The 19,027-nt window shown below is 38.4% G+C and overlaps 3 protein-coding genes across 3 annotated transcripts in view; 2 read left to right on the plus strand and 1 right to left on the minus strand.

Annotated features, from left to right (window-relative positions):
* The window catches only part of ANKRD27 (ankyrin repeat domain 27), a 55,434-nt gene extending 53,615 nt beyond the window's left edge, over positions 1-1,819 (minus strand). The window contains exon 1 of the mRNA XM_068411184.1: positions 1,743-1,819. The gene's annotated coding sequence lies outside the window, so the exon portion shown is untranslated. The remainder of the gene's footprint in view (positions 1-1,742) is intronic.
* A 153-nt stretch (positions 1,820-1,972) lies between these two features.
* Positions 1,973-8,021, plus strand: NUDT19 (nudix hydrolase 19). The gene is made up of 3 exons (XM_068411285.1): positions 1,973-2,679; positions 4,213-4,420; positions 5,509-8,021. Exons 1-3 carry the CDS (start codon positions 1,978-1,980, stop codon positions 5,733-5,735), a joined length of 1,137 nt encoding a protein of 378 aa, XP_068267386.1. The 5' UTR covers positions 1,973-1,977; the 3' UTR covers positions 5,736-8,021.
* Positions 8,022-10,090: 2,069 nt separating this feature from the next.
* TDRD12 (tudor domain containing 12) overlaps positions 10,091-19,027 on the plus strand; it is a 31,656-nt gene continuing 22,719 nt past the window's right edge. The window contains exons 1-8 of the mRNA XM_068411498.1: positions 10,091-10,111; positions 11,327-11,488; positions 11,804-11,940; positions 13,395-13,514; positions 14,909-14,964; positions 15,861-15,946; positions 17,017-17,209; positions 17,846-17,922. Of these exons, the coding sequence (XP_068267599.1) occupies positions 10,091-10,111; positions 11,327-11,488; positions 11,804-11,940; positions 13,395-13,514; positions 14,909-14,964; positions 15,861-15,946; positions 17,017-17,209; positions 17,846-17,922 (852 nt within the window). The remainder of the gene's footprint in view (positions 10,112-11,326; positions 11,489-11,803; positions 11,941-13,394; positions 13,515-14,908; positions 14,965-15,860; positions 15,947-17,016; positions 17,210-17,845; positions 17,923-19,027) is intronic.

Genomic DNA, 19,027 nt, shown 5'->3' on the forward strand with positions numbered 1-19,027 from the left:
TTTAGATTGTGCTAGATAAAAAAAATAAAAAAAACATTCCATTTAGAAACGTAAGATAACAAAATAATCTGCACTGTTCTCTATTATCAGATTTTCCTAACGAAGTTCTGAAATAATGTTCCAGGGATATCAGAGGTTGCATTTTTGCCATAGTAAGACAGTTTTGTATATGTGCTGGTATTACAACTGATTTGAAAATTATGCCGTTCATTATTGGTACTTGAGTACTTTCTACTTAAAATGCTTTTATGCTGAAATGATCTGACATAATGGACCCTAAATCTTTTTGATCAGCCATCAAGCTCATTGGACATTACATCTTGAAAAACCTCAGTAGTTTATTAATATCTCACCAGTAAAGCAGCTTGTAGGCAAAGCACATTGCTAACAAGATGTATACTTAACACAGTAAAATAGGTAACTATACTGAGTGCAAAAGGCAAACAAATACGAGGTGAACATCATGATTTTAGGTTCAAAATGCCTTCTACTAGGAAACAGGCATACCAGTGGACCTTATGCTTCCATTGCCCAAGATGGTAATCACTGATGAGCAGATTACACTAGTACACAAAAGGAGGCTAGGGTTACAAGATGTCCTGGTTTTGCTTGTGTATTTGGTCATGAGGAAGGAAAGGAGAGGGAGGGCAGACTTCTATATTGTCCGGCTATACCACAGCTGGTGTTCTGCCCGTTTTAGTATTATCACCTGGCTGGCTGACCTATTCTCTGCCGACTGCAGCCTAGCAGCAGGATGAACTTACGTCCTAGCTGTGTCTGTGTAGATCTCAACTGAATTTTCGATTTTGTCAATTGACATATTCCGGCAACCCACTGGTTTAATTGCCTCTAAACATCATTCAGTTACAGTGAGCCACATCTCACAGGCATTAAATACATGCTCAAATAGAAAATAAAATGGAGAAGTTGTCAGAAGCATGTGCAGGTACGTGGGTATTTGCCAAACAGAATCTAGCAAGAGAGGATTATGAATAGGAGGAGGATTCTCCATGTTACATGCAAATTACATTCTTACAGAATTTCTCAACCTGTGTCATCAGCTTTCTTCTGCTTAAACTCCTTACAAAGTCAAAAAAAAGATCTATGATTAAGTTGAAGAATCAAATGTTAGCAAAATAAAATAAAATGTTTCCTAAAGTGAAATGTCTGTTCAAAGGACTTTTTAAAGGTTTTGCTATCTTGCCTGCATATATCTTTTTTTTTTTCAGGTAACAAGGTACTTAAAAGCCTCAAAACAGAAGAGCTCTGTAACAAAAATTAATTAAAATTCTACACACTCCTCCCCTTTGAAGTCTATGAGAACAAATTCAAACAACTTGGAGCATGACATGTTTAATTAAAGACCTAAAATTACTTTTGTTATCAACATGCCTTGATGTGGAATTGAGATAAGATTTCTCTGGGGCCAGCTGGCAGATCAGCAGCAGTATTGATTACAACTCAGAGTCCTCAGTTCCTGACCCTGTGCCGATTCCCGTAACTACAGTCCCTTCAGCAGTACTCAGGAAGACTTTGGGGTCCAAAGTAGCCATTCAACATTTACATCTTGTCATGCTGTAAATACAGTCAGTGCTATGAAATCTCAGGAAGTGAAAACTACTTCAAGCTGTAGTTTTTCAAGTACATTGAAAGCCATCGCCTCGTTTCTCTAAGCCATTTGCCCTGTGCCTGTAAACCCTCTGTATTTCCTTAAGCTTTTGCCCTTAGAGGTCACTACTTACCGGCTTAAGGCTGATCGGGTGTGAAGCATTACTGACTGTTTCTGACAGGGCTCCATCCCACCACACGTCTCTGGGCGGGCCAAGCACCGGCTGACGGTCGCGGCCCGCCGGGCTTTCCCAACCGCTGCCTGCGGTTGCAGTGGCTCCTCCGGGCGGCCAGGCGGCGGTGGCGCCGGGCGGCCCCGCAGCGCGATCGCGGCCACGGCCACGGCCGCCGCCTCCTCCACCCCTCAAGATGAACTCGCGGCTGCGGCACTGGAGGGAAGCGGCTACGCTGCTGCTGGCGGCGGGCACGCCGGCGCGGTTGCCGCGCTCCCCGCTCGGCCCCTTTGACTACGAGCTGCTGCTGCTGCAGCGGAGCTCCCGCAGCGGCTTCGTGCCCAGCGCCCACGTCTTCCCGGGGGGCCTGGTGGAGGCGGCGGATTTCTCCGCTGACTGGCTGGGGCTGCTGCCCGCCTCGCCTCAGTGCGGGCTGCGCCTCGTAAGGCCGCCGCCTCTCGGCAGCAGCCGGGCCCCGCTCTTCGCCACCGACCGGGAGCAGCTGGGCTCGCCGTTGCCGGGGGAAGTCGCCTTCCGCATCTGCGCTATCAGGGAAACTTTCGAGGAGGCGGGAATCCTGCTGCTGGTGCCAGGGCGCGGGCCGGCGGCGGGCAGCGGGCCGGCCCCCCCGCTGCCAGCGGAGCGCTTGCCCCCCGCCGCGGAGCTGAGCGAGTGGCGGCGCCGGGTGCAGGAGGACCCGGCCTCCTTCTTGCAGCTGTGCCGGCACCTGGGCTGCGTCCCCAATATTTGGGCGCTGCAGGAGTGGAGCAACTGGCTGACCCCCGTCGGCAGGGCCGGTCGCGGCGGCCGGCGCTATGACACGGCTTTCTACGTGTGCTGCCTGGAGAAGCGGCCGGCCCGCACCTCGCAGGACAACCAAGAGGTGACAGCCTTCCTGGTAAGCGCGCCTCCGGCCCCGCCGCAGAGGAGGTGCCGGGGCTTCGCCGCGCCAGTATTCCGGTGGCAACAGGCATGAGAGCCCCTACTCTGCCCCACGCAGCGCTGCTCCTGCCTCGGAGAAACCGCCGAGCCGCTGGCCTGTTTCCAGTACACATCGAGTAGTCGAACAAAGGTCTAGCTCTCTAGCCGTCCTGATAACGTTCCCTTAAGGTGTGAGAAAAGGGGAGGGAGTTTTCATCTCCACCGTAATCCTCTCTCTTGTACATCTCTCCTAGTCGGTAAATGCCACGGCCCCCTTTCAACAATCGTGCCGCTGTAACTGCTGGCAGAAGGGGGTGTTTCTTGAAGGTCATTTTACACTAAGTTTTATGGCATAGGATGTGTGTCACGTCAGATCATTTTCACCTTGAATTACTGTACCTTTCAAAGGTGGATGCCAATCACTTTTCATACGTTCATTCATGCAGTATCAAGGGAGTATTGCTGTCATACCCTTAACATTCACTATGCTTGGGAAGACCCATGTGGTATATACAGTGTTCCAGAGCTGCTAGTAATTTTTCTCTTCTGTAGTTACTTGGAATATCTTAAGTAACATATAAACTTGTTGAAATAGTGTATTATTTAAACGATTTTTGGAGCTATATTGATTTTTTTACTTTTTTTTTTTAATTGAAGGGGGTAAAAGTAAAAAACTTCGTGAAAAAAACCTCTTAAAGACAGCTCAGGGTCAGGTACATTAGGTTCTAACTTTTCCTGAATTCTGAAAAGTTTCAAAGGAAGTTAGAAGTAGATGAGAAACCAGACAGTTCTGTAAAAGTTTACCTAACAATTTTGGTATTACTGATTTTTCTATATTTATTTTTTTAACAGCTCTTGCTACAGAAATATAAAAGTACCTGAGGTCTTGTCTTCGAAGAAGTTCATGTTTGTTATAATTTTGTTAGTAACAGCATAAATCTACTGCAAATGCTTATGCACATATTTGCATTATCAAATTCACCATTTGAGATGAAATGAAGATTAATAGTTTAAACATACAGAACAACACAGTGTGTAAGCATGAATACCTGGGTGTTCATCCTCTGGAAACAATGCATACAGGAAGCAGATGTTTAGAGGTACTTTTAATTCTTGAAGTATCAGTAGCAACACCTGTTAACCAAGTTCACATTGAGTTTAAGGTTTTCTCTTGGTTTCAGTAGACTTTTAGTCAGGCCTCAAGTCTCAATTTTAGTTTCCAAACTTGCCATGCCTACATGTAAAATAAAAACTTCTTTATTTTTACACAAAAAGAGGAATTTTTATAGATTGCTTTTATTATGGGTTTTTTTTTCAATTTTTAAAAATTTCTTTTTGTTCTTTTGATTTTGGTATAGATTATACACAGGTTTTATTGCTTTCAGAAAATTTGGACTGTGTCAAGCCCTTTTTTCTGTAAAGACTTCCTTGCTCTAATTGCTTTTAAAGTTACTGATACTTTCTACCTGCTCATGAAACTCTTATTTCAAGGCTTGTTTTCATCTCACAGTGGTCATCACCTCCAGATGCCATTGAACGCTTTAAATCTCAAGAAATACGGTTTCCTCCACCTCAGTTCTATGAATTGTGTAGGCTGTGCAACTTCTCTTCACTCTGTGAGTTACACAAGTTCAGTTCTGATCGAGCTCTAGAAGGGTGTGAACGCTGGATGCCTGTGATGTTAACTGCTGCAGATGGCTACATTCAGCTATTGCCAGGTAAGAAAACAGATGGAGGTTCTTTTAAATATATAAAAGTTTGGGAATTGATACATGCTCAAGCCACATGACATAAACCAGCCTATAACAGTAAGGAAAATATTCTTTTAAGTCAAGTTACTACACACTCTTTCTACTGTTTGGCTTCCTTCTTTGATACAGTTCATAATGGCTACTGCCAGAGACAAGCTACTGAATCAGCATAGTTTTATTTTTGTACTTACTCATAATTTCATTGTCTCATATAGTTGCAATTAATATGTTTGTTTATGAAGAAATTCTAGCATTTCAACTATTTTTTTTTAATCTGAAGGATGTATTAGAACTCCTATTTAGTCCTGTTCATTGGGAATTCTCATTTACTTCAGTTATCTGTTTTTAAGTGGATCAAGCATACCTGCAGTATCAGTCTTCATAATTGTAGTGATAGGGCAGCAATCTAAAGATACAGTAATTCATTTTCCTCCTACCCTTTCTCCTACTTAAGTATCTCTCATCTCATAATTATGTACATGTTTGCCTTCTTAAGAAAAGCTGCATCTGCTATTTATTATTTTCTGCTTTTTTAGCTTGCTTTTCATTATGCTTTCTCCTGTCTTTTGTCACAATTGACCTCTAGAATGTCTGTATTTGTGGTATATTAGCACTCTTGCACAAGAGTAACATGCATTTATATGGAAAAACACTGTTTTCTTCAACAAACAGAACAAAATAACAGTTTCTATTCTTAGTCTTACTATAGCCTATCTTTATACACTTGGAAAAGTATTTGTCTTGTTCTCCACCTATTATATAAACTCATATCTGACCAGGCTGTGATTATAGCATATTAGTATTATCAGGAACACTGAAACACTCAAATCAATACCTCGAATGCGCGCTGCTGTGTCACTGACAGATGCTTCAGAAATTTATGGCTGTACCTTTAAATCTGAAGATATTTAGACGCAATTTACTTTCGTATTGTGAAATACATTCCCACTGAGTTTCACATCCTGATAAATATTAAAAAATTGCTAGTGTCACTCAATCAAAAGGCTGAAAAATAAGTTAGGCAATGTATAACTAGAACTTTTTTCTGCCCCCAGGAGATGAGTTATATCCAGAAGATCCAGATTATACAGGAGAAAAGAAAGTAAACATGTCAACAGATAAGAAGGTTGAAGATCTCATGAAAGAGGGTAGTGTATTTCACAGGATAGTAATAAAAAACATCAACAATCTTGCTGTCTATGTTAATATTCAAGCAAAATATAAACATATGAATCCATTGATGATAAACTCTGATTGTTCAGATTACAATAGCCGATTATAGCATCTGTTTGGTTTAAAGTGAGAATATTTTTAATTACGTACATCTTCACTGTGGGTTTGGACCTTTCTAACTATTGCCAAATAGTCAGGAAAGTATTCCTTTGTCCTGCCAAAGCATTTTGTGTGTGTGTCGTTTTGAGATTTATGTGTACCTAATTCTTTAAGTCTTTGACACAGCACAGTTATGCCAGTTATGATGTTTAGAGGCTACTGAAAATTTAACATAACCATCAAATTAATTACTGATTAACTTAAATGTGATTTGATGGTAATTATACTGAGCCATTACCACATTATTCTACTTACATACTAATCGCAGAATATGCTGCAATGCTGGTCTGTTGGGTCACACAGGTCCTCTTCTCACTTAAAATTTAAGTACGTATTATGTTCAGAGCAAGTATGTTCAAGTTGAAGAATTCTTTTTCTATACTTCTCAAAGTTATCCGTTAGACAACTGTAATGTGTGTCTAGGAATGCATGAAATCTCCCATTCCATATCTGCTGACATCTAGTCTATTCTCTCTTTCATTTTTGGGAAAACCAGTGTATATGTGTATATATACATTTATTAGCTAAAAGTATAAACTTAATGTTTACATTCGATATACCTAAATCCTTTCTACTAATGGTAAATTATTCAAAACTTTTAAAAGGTAGAGATAATTTAGACAAACTAAGTCATATATCAGACTGAGTGTATTCTCAACATTCTTTTTATTCATGATAATTTTTATCTTCAAGTTATTAGCAATTTAAAAAATAGAAAAATAAATTGTTTAGCTCCAAAAAGATAACCAACAACTTCAGGGAATAATGTACTACCTTGGAAACACCCACTTCCATATTTCAACATCCCACATTTTGCTTCTCAACTACTTTACTAAATATATCTGAGATTTAAGAACTTCAGAGGAAGGACTGCCTCTTGTTTTATATTCCCGTTTGTTTGGTCTTTTTTGTGCAATAAGTGGAGTAAATGGAGCAGCAATGCAAGTTCTTGTTTATCTGGAAGAAGAATGAATGATGACTTGAGATTAGCCAGTAAAGTTGTTCAGAAAGCTTTGTTTCAGCTTTTGTTCTGTATTTCAATTAAAATCTTCTGCAATATTTTCATTAAATTGAATTGGTTTGTAGCATTCATTCGGATTGGAAAAAAAATGTGTGTCTCCTCTCTCTGAACATGCTCAGACTGTTCTTGGTTTTGCAGACCGTGTTGAAATGTGTATATCTCTGCTAAACATGGATCATGTGAAGCAGTGTATTATGTTTACTGTATATTATGCAGTATAGTATCTCCTTCAGAATATTCTGGCTAACTCTTCTGAACATGAAGACAACAGGAAAATTAACAAAGTGTAGAGTAGAGCAAGCAAAGAAAGTATTCTGTATTGCTGTCTTACATGTTTTTAGCTCTTTGAGATTAACACTGGCCGCTGTAGTACTAGGAAGACAAGAGGTAAAGGCATGCTTATGATCGTATTTGTGGTGTCTTGGCTTCAAAGTGATTCCGTTATTTATTTGTAATGGGCAAAGTAAGTAATCTGAGTGACTGCTAGGCTGTTTTACAAGTTACAATGAGAAGATACACAAATCTAACAAGATACAGCATTGATAAATATGTGGTATTGCTCGGGCTCTCTTTTTCACCTTCTGCGTAGAACCAAGATTCCTTATTTTGAGCTGGTATACAGCTGGTCTCTTGCCTTCCTTGCCTGATTTCTTACACAGCAGAATCAAGAGCTTTTGTACATTAAGAAAAACAACCTTAAAGAGCCACCAGCTCTCTTCTGCTCCTTTATCACTGAGGGCAGTTTCCCAGGGACTCCGATCCACCAGTTTCTTAAACAACTGAAAGTTCACTCTCCTGAAATTCCAGGTCTTCCTTTTACTCTTCATCTGGCCCATATTCCTCGAGATCATGAATTCAAATATACAAAACAATATATACATAAAAATACAAAAAATAAAGAAATTATGTAATCTGCAACTGCTTTGATTTTGCAGTATTTTCTTTCATAGTTGCTGGAGAGCTTCCTTGATGATTTTTTTATTGTTCTGTACCTTATGGTTGTTCTACCAGTTTACTTTTGTGGTAGAAAGTAGCTATTAGGAGAAAATATTTTTAGGGAAGAAATGATTCAGCAACCTAGATACAGATTAGATTCTTACAGAAGTTTTTACACACCTGCGTGTTGCTGTACCTTATGCCTTTAATTCTAATAAGTTTTGCTGTGTGTCAAAACCAGTTAATTAAATACTAAAACCATATCTTAAGTGAACAGTCTGCCTCTCCATCTTTCATTGTCTCCTGTAACTTTTTTTTCCACCCACACAAGCAAAATGGTCCAGTAGGGGGAGCTTGAAGGACAAAGGACAAAAAAGTAACCAAAAAAAAAAAACCCAAAAAAGTAACAAAAATATACTATTTTACATAGAAAGTGATGACAATCGTTAAATGCAAGCATAAATGGTTTACAATACACATAAATAGTGTTTAATATTGTTAAAAATATTAATGATTAAAGCTGTAGTTTCAAAATATTGAGCCACTCTCAAGTATGGGCTTCTGCCTGAAGAAGTGGGCTTTATTTCCCAACTGCATGTTCCATCACTTTCTCTTGGGCTGGCACCCTGTCTATACAGCCTTGTGCAAAATTAAATCAGGCCTGAAAAGCTTTCTTCTTTAAAGCCTGAAAGGACAGTATACAACAGAATGAACTTAAAAAATGTAAAAAAAAAAAAAATAGCTGCTTTATCAGAGAGCTTGAGATGCTAGCATGAAGTAACATGTTCTTTAAGGCCTAAATGTTATGTGACATTTACAACAGCTGTTTCCTGTTGTGGATATGTATATATTTAAGTAGCACAGCTGAACTCCAATACAGAACTGCCAGGTGCTCTTTCTCCCCCCCTACCCAATCTCACACACCTCTCAATACGCTCCACTTCAGCCTTTGCGGCCTCTGGGAAAAGCACGTGCCGCAGCAGCCGCGGCTGTTCCCGCCTCACGGTGCGGGGCGCGGCCCTCCCCCGGGCAGCACCGCCACAGGAGCCGCCCCAGCCCGCCGCCTTCCCGCTCTTGGCCGGCCCTTTCCCGCCTCAGATGCTATCGGTGCTGCACGGGGAGTCTGGCTCCTCCGAGCCCGGGGCAGGAACAGCACAAAGGCGAGACCCTCGCTTAAGGCTCGATTACCACAACGATACACATAAAGAGCCAAGCATACGCCCTTCCAGCGCTCTAACCCCGCGCCGACGACGCGCCCCCCCCCCCGCCGCCAACCGCCCGACATCGCCTCAGCGCGGTACAGCACATGCGCAGCAAGCGCCCAAGTGTAGCGCGCGCCCTCGCGTACGCGTGCGCACTGCGCGGAGCAGCGCGTGGAGGCGGGAGGGCGGGCTGCTTCTGGGAGCTTCTGAGGAGAGCGGCGTGGCCAGCGTGTGGGGCTGTGACGGTGTCGGTGACTAAGGTTAGGGGGTTTATTTTTATGAGGAAGAGCATGAAACTAAGGCAGAATGTGAAGGGAGCTGGGGGGGTAAAGCAGAAAACATCGTTTCTTAAGAGTCTAACCTTCTGTTGGGGCCTTCTTCCCTTGCACTGTGCCTGTTAGACGTGGGTTTTTTAGATGGAGTAAGACTGACTAGAAACATTTTATTAGGCACCTCCTTCCAGTGTGAATTCCTTTAAGTGGTAAGCTAGGTGCTGCAGCGATGATATTGTGATGTGCTGGTTTGTGCCAAAATGAAATGCAAATACTTCAGTCTATAGGGAGCTTATTCCATTGTAATTCCTAGATATTCATATGTACCATTGCAGATAAATGGCATATGAAATACTGGTAAAAATCTTTATTATGTTAAATTGTTTGCTGAGGTTGGGACTCTTCTTTTGTGTTGTTGGTTTGGTTTTTTTTTTAATGATGTAGGTATTTCCCTCTGGTGTTTCTGTCCATTTGGTCATGTCGATAGATTGTAGTAGCCCTTGTCTTCAATCAGCCTGTTTCTGTTGGCCTTTGAATGTAACATAAGCAGCTATATACTGTCAGTAGGCTGAGAATAACAGGTATGTTTTGGTGTACTAAAAATTGATGTGCTTGTAGGTAAATAAGCATGGATGGCAAATCTTAATCAGTCTTTAATGTAGTGCCTTATTAAGAAGGCTTGTTTGAACCCTCTGGTATGTGTAAATCAGTTGCCTAGACTAATACTCCTGAGACAAGCAGCAAAAATCTATAGGTTTGCTTTATGTGTACACTCTTTAGATATGCTTCAAAACAAATGATGGCTTTGAAGATAGTGAATCAAACATTTGTTGTTCTTTTACAGTAGTGTTGAGGAAGACTCTAGCTGAGAAACATGGAAGTCTTGGTATTAGAGGTATGCTGGCATTTTTTAAAGTCTAAAGCATTGCTGTTTGTTTATTTCAGTGCAACTCTGTGAAAGTCAGGTTTGCATATAAGATGATGCCTCTATTTCCATTCAGCAGCAATTTTTTACTCATGTGGGGTCATATATGGATTATATGTGTTTTGTTATTCCTTTTAGGTGTTTATATTGGTTTTATCTCAAAAGAGGTCAGTAGGGATGCAGCTAAAATGTAAAATGGAAGATGTGCAACATAAAGAGTGTAGTATAGTACTAGATTCTACTGAATTTCACAAGAGATCATGAAAAAATCATTTTCCTGGAATACAGCTGACCCCACCTGACCAAAGGGATGTTCCATACCATATGATGTCACACTCAGCAGTAAAAGCTGTGGGGAAGGAGGAGGAAAGAGGGACTCTGCAGTTATGGAATTTATCTTCCCAAGTCACCATTACACATGATGAAGCCCTGTTTTTCTGGAAATGGTTAAACAAGTGTGTGCCAATGGGAAACAGCGAATGCATTCCTTATTTTGCTTTGCTTGCATGCCCAGCTTTTGCTTTACCTATTCAGCTGTTTTTGTATCAACCTATGAGTTTTCTCTTTTCACGTTTACCCTTCCAATTCTCTCAATCATCCCACTGCAGGGGAGTGAGGGAGCAGCTGTGTGGTGTTTAGCTGCCTACTGGGCTTAACCCACAACAGCTGAGGACCCAAATCAACTGAAAAACTGGGATATAAAGGTTTACAAAGGCTGAGCTGAAAGCTATGACCCTGTTCTAAAGAAGCTGACTGTCTTGTAGACTCTCTGAGCATGAAGAGAAGTTCATTGGTGGGGTTTGTTGTGTGTCTTGCATTTTTTTTATACATACTTCTTGAAGACAATATGGAAGTAAAAAGGTTTATGTCTTTGCACTTTACCCACTGTTTGGGTTAACCAACTTGTTAGACAATGCTATTACCTTTCATGCATGCTATTAATTGCAGTGCTAAAGAAACTTGCAAGCTGAGAAGTCATTTAATGAACTAATGGTCTGAAGTTGAAAGATGTTCTGCTTGTTAACATTCTGTATGCTAAGTATCAGTCCCCATAATTTCTAAGATGCCTCACTGTAAGATTTTAAGTTTTGTGCTTACATTTGCTGCTCAGATGTTCTTAAAAACATCCTGTCATTTTAGCAGGAGCTAATGGTATTTGTTATTGTTATCTACCCCTTACCCCAGGTTGAAGATCCAAGTTGCTTTTGGGTTACTATGAAAGGATGTGGGCCTTGCATAGTCGATGAAATAGAATATAAAAACCTGAATGCTGAAATGAATGAGTTCTATGGCATGTTATATAAAGATGTGAATGCACTAAAACCTATAGTGATAAAAGAAGACCAGGTAAAATCATTGCTATATTGTGTAGATAGAAATAATCTGATATTTGCATTGATTTGGGGGTGAAGTATCCGAGATATGCATTAATCTTTTTTTAATACTGCTATGCAGAAAAGTAGATTATGGCATCTATACGGGTTATATCTTCTTATCTGTAAACTTTGTAGCTACATAAGCTGCAATGCTTGTGTTTTAAAAAGAAAATTGTGGGCTGTATAATAAATACTGTATTTTTGCCTCTAAAAAAAGCTTTGAGTGTAATTCGCTCCATTTACAAAACCTGCTGTCTTGTTCTTTTTTTTTTTCTTTCTTTTTCAGATTTGTGTGGTTTTCAGTGAGGAACTCAAATGCTGGTGTAGAGCGGTTATTAAGTCTTCCATGTCCTGTACAGATAATTATCAAACGGAATGTTTTCTTGTGGATTATGGCAAATACATTTTTGTTAAATCAGAGGAGTAAGTGTTTGGATTTTTTGACACTGTCACTGAAATGTATTTGTTAGTTAATGCATACAAATACTATGAATATTTATTTAAGTTGATAGTGGCAAGGCTTTGGTTTAATTGAGGTGTGGGTTGTGTCCACAAGAAACTGCTAGCCATATGATAGGCCCTTGCAAGTGTGGGTGCAAACCGGTCTTTGTTTTGTGAATTTTAAAGATGCTTTCTATTGTAGGTTTTGTTTTTTAAAGATTTGGAATTAAAATAATGGCAGTTTGTTATGACTGAAATGTATGATTGCCAGTTAACATTATATATACTTTCCTCCCTTATTAAGTGGTTATACATTAAAAATTTAAAAAATTATAACTAGTGAATATCATTTGCAAAGCTTATATGGAAGCAGGGTTTCACTTACTGAACCAGCTTTTTGGCATCAAGACACAAATACATGGGCTTTTTCCCCACTGCAGTTTACTAGCTTGTTTACTTTACTAAGAGCTGACAGTCTGTCTTGGCATGGTGCAAAAAAGGTGAGTTTTCACAGGTTCCCAGTTTTTAATAAAATCACTATGAAACCTGCTCTTTCTAAAATCTTAAAAAATGTGTTTTAAAAAATAACTGTTCCAGCTCTTAGCTAGATTTAAAGTTCATTTTTCTAATAAAATATGCAACTTTAAGTACAAGAAGCTTTACCAAATGTTTTTTTTTTCAGTATTCCACAAAATTAAGAAAGGTTATTTAAAGTATTTTAAAATAAATCTGAAGTTAAATAATGCTTTTACATTGAATGTTGCTGTATTGGAAAGCAATTTGACAGTGACCTGAGTTTAAAATATGTTCAACTAGAAGTAAATGTGTGATTTACTGCTTTTTCATTGTAAAATAAGAATTTGAACAAAAGTGGTAAATATATGAATCTTAAAAGCTTGCTATACAGTGCCTTCCTGGTTATTAAAAGTCACCAACCAAGTCAGGTGTAAAGGGTAAGATTAACACTCTAGTGATAGCTTTATAAAGAATAAATTCTTCTTAGGAAAATGAGTACAAATGCAAATTAGTGTATTTATTAGATATCCTTCTTGCCGATGTTAGTCATACCTAGTTTCTCACACAGAAGTAATAATTGCAAAATGGAATATGCAGTGCCAGGTGTCATATGTGGTAGTATGAGGGCTAAATATCAGGAAAAGACTTCAAACTTCAGTGGCGAAGGATCAGAAAGATTTGGAGTAAATAGGAAGTATATTCATATCTGGAGTGAATCTGTTCACTAATTGCTCCTGGTAGCACCTTTCTTGGAGAGAAGTACAAAACAATGGTTCCAAGGGTGTTTTAGAAGCGGGAACCAAACTTCTGGAAGAACTGTGTTGTCAATTCAGGGAAACGGAAGGATGCGTGTGAGACCAGTGACTTCTGGAGAATAAAATCTGCTCTGTAAAATGCAATATTTCTGCTTTGTTTTTAAGTATGCGAGTTGCAGTGGAAACATTTATGCAGGTCCCATATAGAGCAAAAAAGTGTCGACTGTATCGCACAAAGCCATTGACGTTGCATGTCGACTTGTGTGAGAATACTTCAAAAATGATGTAAGTGAAGTTTAATAAATGTATTCTGTTCATTAATTTCTTAAGTGTGAAGTTTTATTGTGGAGGTTTTTTTAGAAGATATTATATTTCAAGAACATAGGAAATCAGATTTGGAAAACTTTCGGTTTCAGAGGAGCAGTTCTTAAATGGAACTGCTTCCTTAGTGATTCTTCCTTAATGATTTGGGTTTTATTATTCACCTGTTTGAATCTTTTGATATTTATTTTAAAACCTTTGGACGTTCAGACAAGTTTCTGGCAGTTCTTGCCCTTTATCTGTCATCTCAGAGCTGTGTTTCTTGACTCCTAGCATATGAACTTTTTTACTAATCTGTCCTTCTGTGGTTTTTCTTACAGATGCTCATCTTACTTCTGATACCTCTTTTTTTTTTTTTTTTTTTTTGGTAGATACATGCTTAGCTGAACTAAAGTTCTATAGCTGTTGACAGGTAGCTTTGTTTTTCCCCATTCTGTCTCTTTTCTTGAAATATTTTGGGTTCCTGATGTGCTTTTGTTATATTCATGTCAGTTTTTTCTCACTGCAGTTTTGAAGCACTTGAATAAGGTTTTCACTAGGGTCTGGTGGTAAAGAAAAATACTTTTGTATCATTGAGTTCCAGGATGCTATTGTCAAAGCTCCTGCCAACTTGAGAGGGACATAATTAGATCACTGGGGAATGTGGCTCCACAGCAGGAAAGCTGGTTTGTGTCATTAAAGAGTATTCAAAACTACATATGGTCAAGCAGTTTGGTTTTTTTATTCTCTTGTTTGGAGGAAGAAATTAGTATTTGACTTCCAATATTCTGACAGAACAAATTATTAGCATAGTTTGGATAGGAATAGCATACATCTTGAGTGGGCCATAATTGTGAATTATCAAAAAAGTACTAGATTGTCATATTTTGTTTATAGTGCTCTTCAGTTGATTCTTCTTTATTTTATACTTCAAGTTGCAGAAAATGGTAAACAGTGAACATGATTTTCTGGTACAGACCTTTCAGTCTTCAGCACTTCAGTATTTATTAAGTGCTTGTTCAAAATTGCTCAATACCTATTTAATTAATATGTTTATAAGTGGATTCTTACTTTAGTTTTGGTTATTCTGTTGTATTTATAACAATCATGTTTTATGTTAGATGTAAGCCATCATACCTTGACAAAACAATGTCCAACGTCCAGTAATTGATCAGTTCATTTTATTGATGAGCTGAAACAGTATTATCAAGACTGAAGTTACATTCTAAGTAGTAAGATTCTGCTGATGTGTCTGGTTGGTGCACTTAAGATCTGACATGACTTGAAATAATTTCTTTACATGTGTTCAAAGTTTTTTTCTAACACTACCATTTTAATTTTTGATGATGTGAAGTAACTGGTTGTGTTTGTTTTCCTAGACCAGCCAAAAGATGGGATTTTGCTGCTATTAAGTATTTTCAAAACCTTCTCAAAGGTAAATAAGATATCCTGCCGAAAATCAGATTTGGCACTTCTATTTTAGGAAAAATAAACTGTTAGGGAGATGATGTAGTACTTGTGTTTGTTTTATTATATTTAAGAATGTTTTATATATGAAAAATAAAGAGAAAGGAGCTACATAAGTGTTTTTTTTTTTTTTGTATGGAATGACTATAAAGCAAATTTATTTGTGTAGCTGCATCTTGAGTACTGTAGACTTCTATGCTGCATAAATTTTGATAGTTGACTAGATGGTATCTGGCTCTTGGACAGGCTAAATAAGGTAGCACAGGCTGAATAAGGGGTTAGTAGGGAGCAATAACAACATTGACTTTAATTTCATAGATGTTCCCAGAGTGTACCATAACTAGTAGTACGTACTTTTTTTAATTGCTAGCACATCATTAGTGGATGCAGAAGTAGTGCTTCAGAATTTACTAACGGCCTTTGCCAGCTATGTTTGCTTGAATGAAGAGCCTAACTAAGCTATACAAATGTGCAAATAGAACTTCTTTCAAGAAAAGTAAATGTCAAGTTTGGAAAATGTGCATTTGTACTACAGATTGTCAGAGGCTAAAAGATAAACTAAGGCTTCTAGTGTAGAATTTAGACTAATTTGTGTGGAGAGGTCATTAATCTGTTTTGGCTCTCAGTCTTCCTTCAAAGACTAAGGGCAACTTCATTTTTGTAACTTCAAGTTTGTATTGCCTTGTTACTTTCTTTTTAATGTAAAAGTTACTACATTTGTACTAGCTTCTCTAAAGAAATAGATTACACATCTAATTGTGATTTCTAGTTTTGTCTGTCTTGGAAAATACAAGTGAAAAATACTGATAATTTGATAAGGGTTTAATTTTTTTTACTTGTTCTTGTGTTTATTACTACATTTAGCAGCTACCCAAACGACAGCCCAGTTATGTGCTGTAGAAGATAACACATTTGATATTTTTCTTTATGTGACAACAAAAGATGAAAAGGTAAGGTACTTTTATATCTACAAACCTGTTTGTGGACTTTGCTGTGTAAGTTATAACTTTGTGATTACTTTAAGACTGAAAAGCATTACTTGCAAGTGAGTTTTGTAATTTCTGTCAGATACAGTAGACGCTAAATCATTAACTTATTAGAGGTTTTGTTTTATATTTCTGTTGCTTGTAAACTTCTGGAGGAATTCCAAGAGGTAGAAAACCCATTTTTCTTTATGTGAACCTCTTTTTGGAAGGTATTGACAAGCAAGTGAAATCCAGCTGGTACTTCAAATGGACAACTGTAGATTATTTAGTGCACTTCTGCACCTTTTTGGGGTATCATAAAAGATGTTTCAATAAGGCAGTTGCATAGTGTTATAAAAATAAATAGAAGTTCACACTTACTTTTGCATAAGACTAAGTCCTCAAATCTTTGGTGGGGGGAAAAAAACACAACTAGTTCCACTTGCTAAGATGTGTAACTTGTGCTAAACCTCTGCTGTAGCTACTGTCAGACTTAAGCAGCCGTATGGTAGATACAGGTGAATTTGTTTGAATGCTACTTCTACTTGGGGTGTTTTACCAAGGCTTTTAACGCTGGTGGTGTGGTCTTCGCCGTAGACAATAACTTTGAAGGTACGTGTTAATTGGAATATATTCTCTCGGTTCAGAATCCCTGTTGGCAATAGTGTCACTGATCTCTGAGCCACTCTTAAATGAAGTTTAAGAAATTTTAGGTTTAGTATTACTTTTTTTCTGCCAGATTTTGATGCACTATGAATCAAAAAGAAATAAACCAGCTTGACTTACCAGCAGGGCTTTTTAATTTTTAGGGCTCATAGAAAAAGTTGAGTACAGAATTTTACACAGAAGCATGAAGCTGACAACTAGTTAATACCTGGTTAGGGAACATACAGGAAGACATGACTGACTTGCCTTAATTTTCCTCAGAAAGCATTTGCTGATACTGCTTATGTCTTACTGCTGTTGTTTAAAGCTTCAAATAAATTCTAAACAAGCATGTGGTGGTGTAGCTTATTGCTTGTTGATACTGGTCAATAAATATCTTGGGTTTCTAGATATGCGTTAATGACGATCTTGTCTCGAAGAACTTTGCTCATTTTGAGGAAGCTGAAGAGAATACGGGGAGTTCTGCAGATTGTCAGGAGAACCAAACATCATTAAATGTTGAGTCTCTTCCAGTGAAAAATGTTAATCCTGCGCTTGCTTTCAGGCCAGTGCTGTTTCAGTTATCAACAAACATTGAAACAGGTGGGGACCATATGTGTTGGAAACAATCATACATACAAGGCATCATGTGTCTTTAATAGGATATATGGAACGTGAACTTACTGTCTCAGTTTGAATCCAACAATTGGATCAAATTGTATCCTTCTAACAAATGGTGCTTGTTTATAAGACTTTAGAAAGACCAATCAAATCATCAGATGCAGGAATACTGTAAAGCTTTTCGTACTATGTAAGACAAAGGCTTGAGGTGAGTTACACAGGCATTTATTGATATGCTTAATGGCATTAGATATTATTGAAATTAATTGTGGCATTGATCAATGATGCATTACTGTTTTTTTGAGTTTGAAGGGATTTATTTGGACAGAGGTGCTCTTAAAACTAGTGTTTACCATGAGTTGTCTCATTTGTAGTGATTCAAGTCTTTCTTTTTAGAAATATGCAACTTTTAATTCTCCATCCTTGTTCTCTCAGTTCATCTGCATAGTTATCTTTATGTAAAGATAACTGGTTTTTTTGGTAGTTCTTTTTGCCATTAGGAAATGATACAAGCAACTAAACAAGTCAGTCGCAACCCACTGTAAATAAAAATACTGACTTTTTATGTGTTCAGATAATCAGAAATTGTTTCTGCATTTTTTTTACTTACCTTTCTAGGTCTTGCTGTTTCCAGTTCCTTTCCGGAAGAGACATACCAAAGGTCAAGCACAGATCTAAATGAAAATACTGCATCTGTGAGTATTATATTTTGTATTAAATTGTCAAAGATGAACTAAATTAAACATACGTAGGACAGATTAGGAATACTGTAATAATCTAGCTTGTTCTTCAATGTAACATAGATCTAGGGAACTGCACTAATTCTTGGTATAGTTAAAAAAGAACATTCTACTTCAGTTTCTGTTTTTAGATTGCAGAAAGCTTTAAAAAAACTTATTACAGTCCTTGAAAAGGTTGTGCTTTCTCTTGCACTCCTTTGCTATAGTTTTATGAGGACGACAGCTGCCTATACTACACATTTTTCTGAATATATAAAAATGTAAATTTTGATGTTTCCCTGAAAACAAAATAGTCCTTATACTGTACCATGGTAAACATTCATTGGAGTCTCTTCTTATTTGTTGAGTCATCTAATACTTTAAATGTCTAATCTGGTTTTATGCTATTTTCTCATTTTTGCTTGCTGTTCTCTCCTGAAACACTTTCAGAAGATCAGCACTCATTCTTGAGTGTTGAATTGTGTACTGAGCTGCACAGTTGGCACTATTACAATGTCCATGGGAGGAAAGGGAAATGAAGCTGAGCCAGCCAGCAAAGTTGGTGGTGCCTCTGTGAAAACATATATAAGAAAAGGCAAAAAATGCAAGGGAGGGAACAACAAAAAAAGAGAGGCAATGCCAAGGTCAGAGGAGTAGGAGGTGCTCCATGCCAGAGCAGGTGTACCTGAAGGGACTGCAGGCTGTGGAGGACCCACACTGGAGCAGAGAAGAGGAGCAACAGAGAGAAGCTGCTATGTTCTGACCGCAGTCCCTGCCTTGCGCTGCGCATTGCCTCAATGGTGGGACTGAATGTAACCTGCATTGGTTGAAGGGGGGAGGAGAGGAGTCTGGAGTGAAGTTGAGCCTGGGAATGGGGGAGGAAGGGTGTTTTTCTGAGGTGTGTAAATGTTTATTTCTTTTTGTTTCCTGGTAACCAAATCAGTACCCATATATATTAATTGGCAACAAATTAAGTTAACCTAAAGTTGAGACTGATTTGCCTGCCTCAGTAATTGTTAAGTAACAACTCTGTCTCTGTTTTGACCCATGAATCTTCTTGCTCACTCTCCCTATTTTTCTC

This window comes from Nyctibius grandis, chromosome 12 (assembly GCF_013368605.1).
Source record: "Nyctibius grandis isolate bNycGra1 chromosome 12, bNycGra1.pri, whole genome shotgun sequence".
In the NCBI taxonomy this organism is placed as follows: Eukaryota; Metazoa; Chordata; class Aves; order Nyctibiiformes; family Nyctibiidae; genus Nyctibius; species Nyctibius grandis.

Coding starts and splice junctions, on each gene's coding strand:
- NUDT19 (XM_068411285.1), top strand. CDS start 1,978: ATGAACTCGCGGCTGCGGCACTGGAGGGAAGCGGCTACGCTGCTGCTG. Junction 2,680..4,212: donor AAGAGGTGACAGCCTTCCTG/GTAAGCGCGCCT, acceptor TTCATCTCACAG/TGGTCATCACCTCCAGATGC. Junction 4,421..5,508: donor CTACATTCAGCTATTGCCAG/GTAAGAAAACAG, acceptor TTCTGCCCCCAG/GAGATGAGTTATATCCAGAA.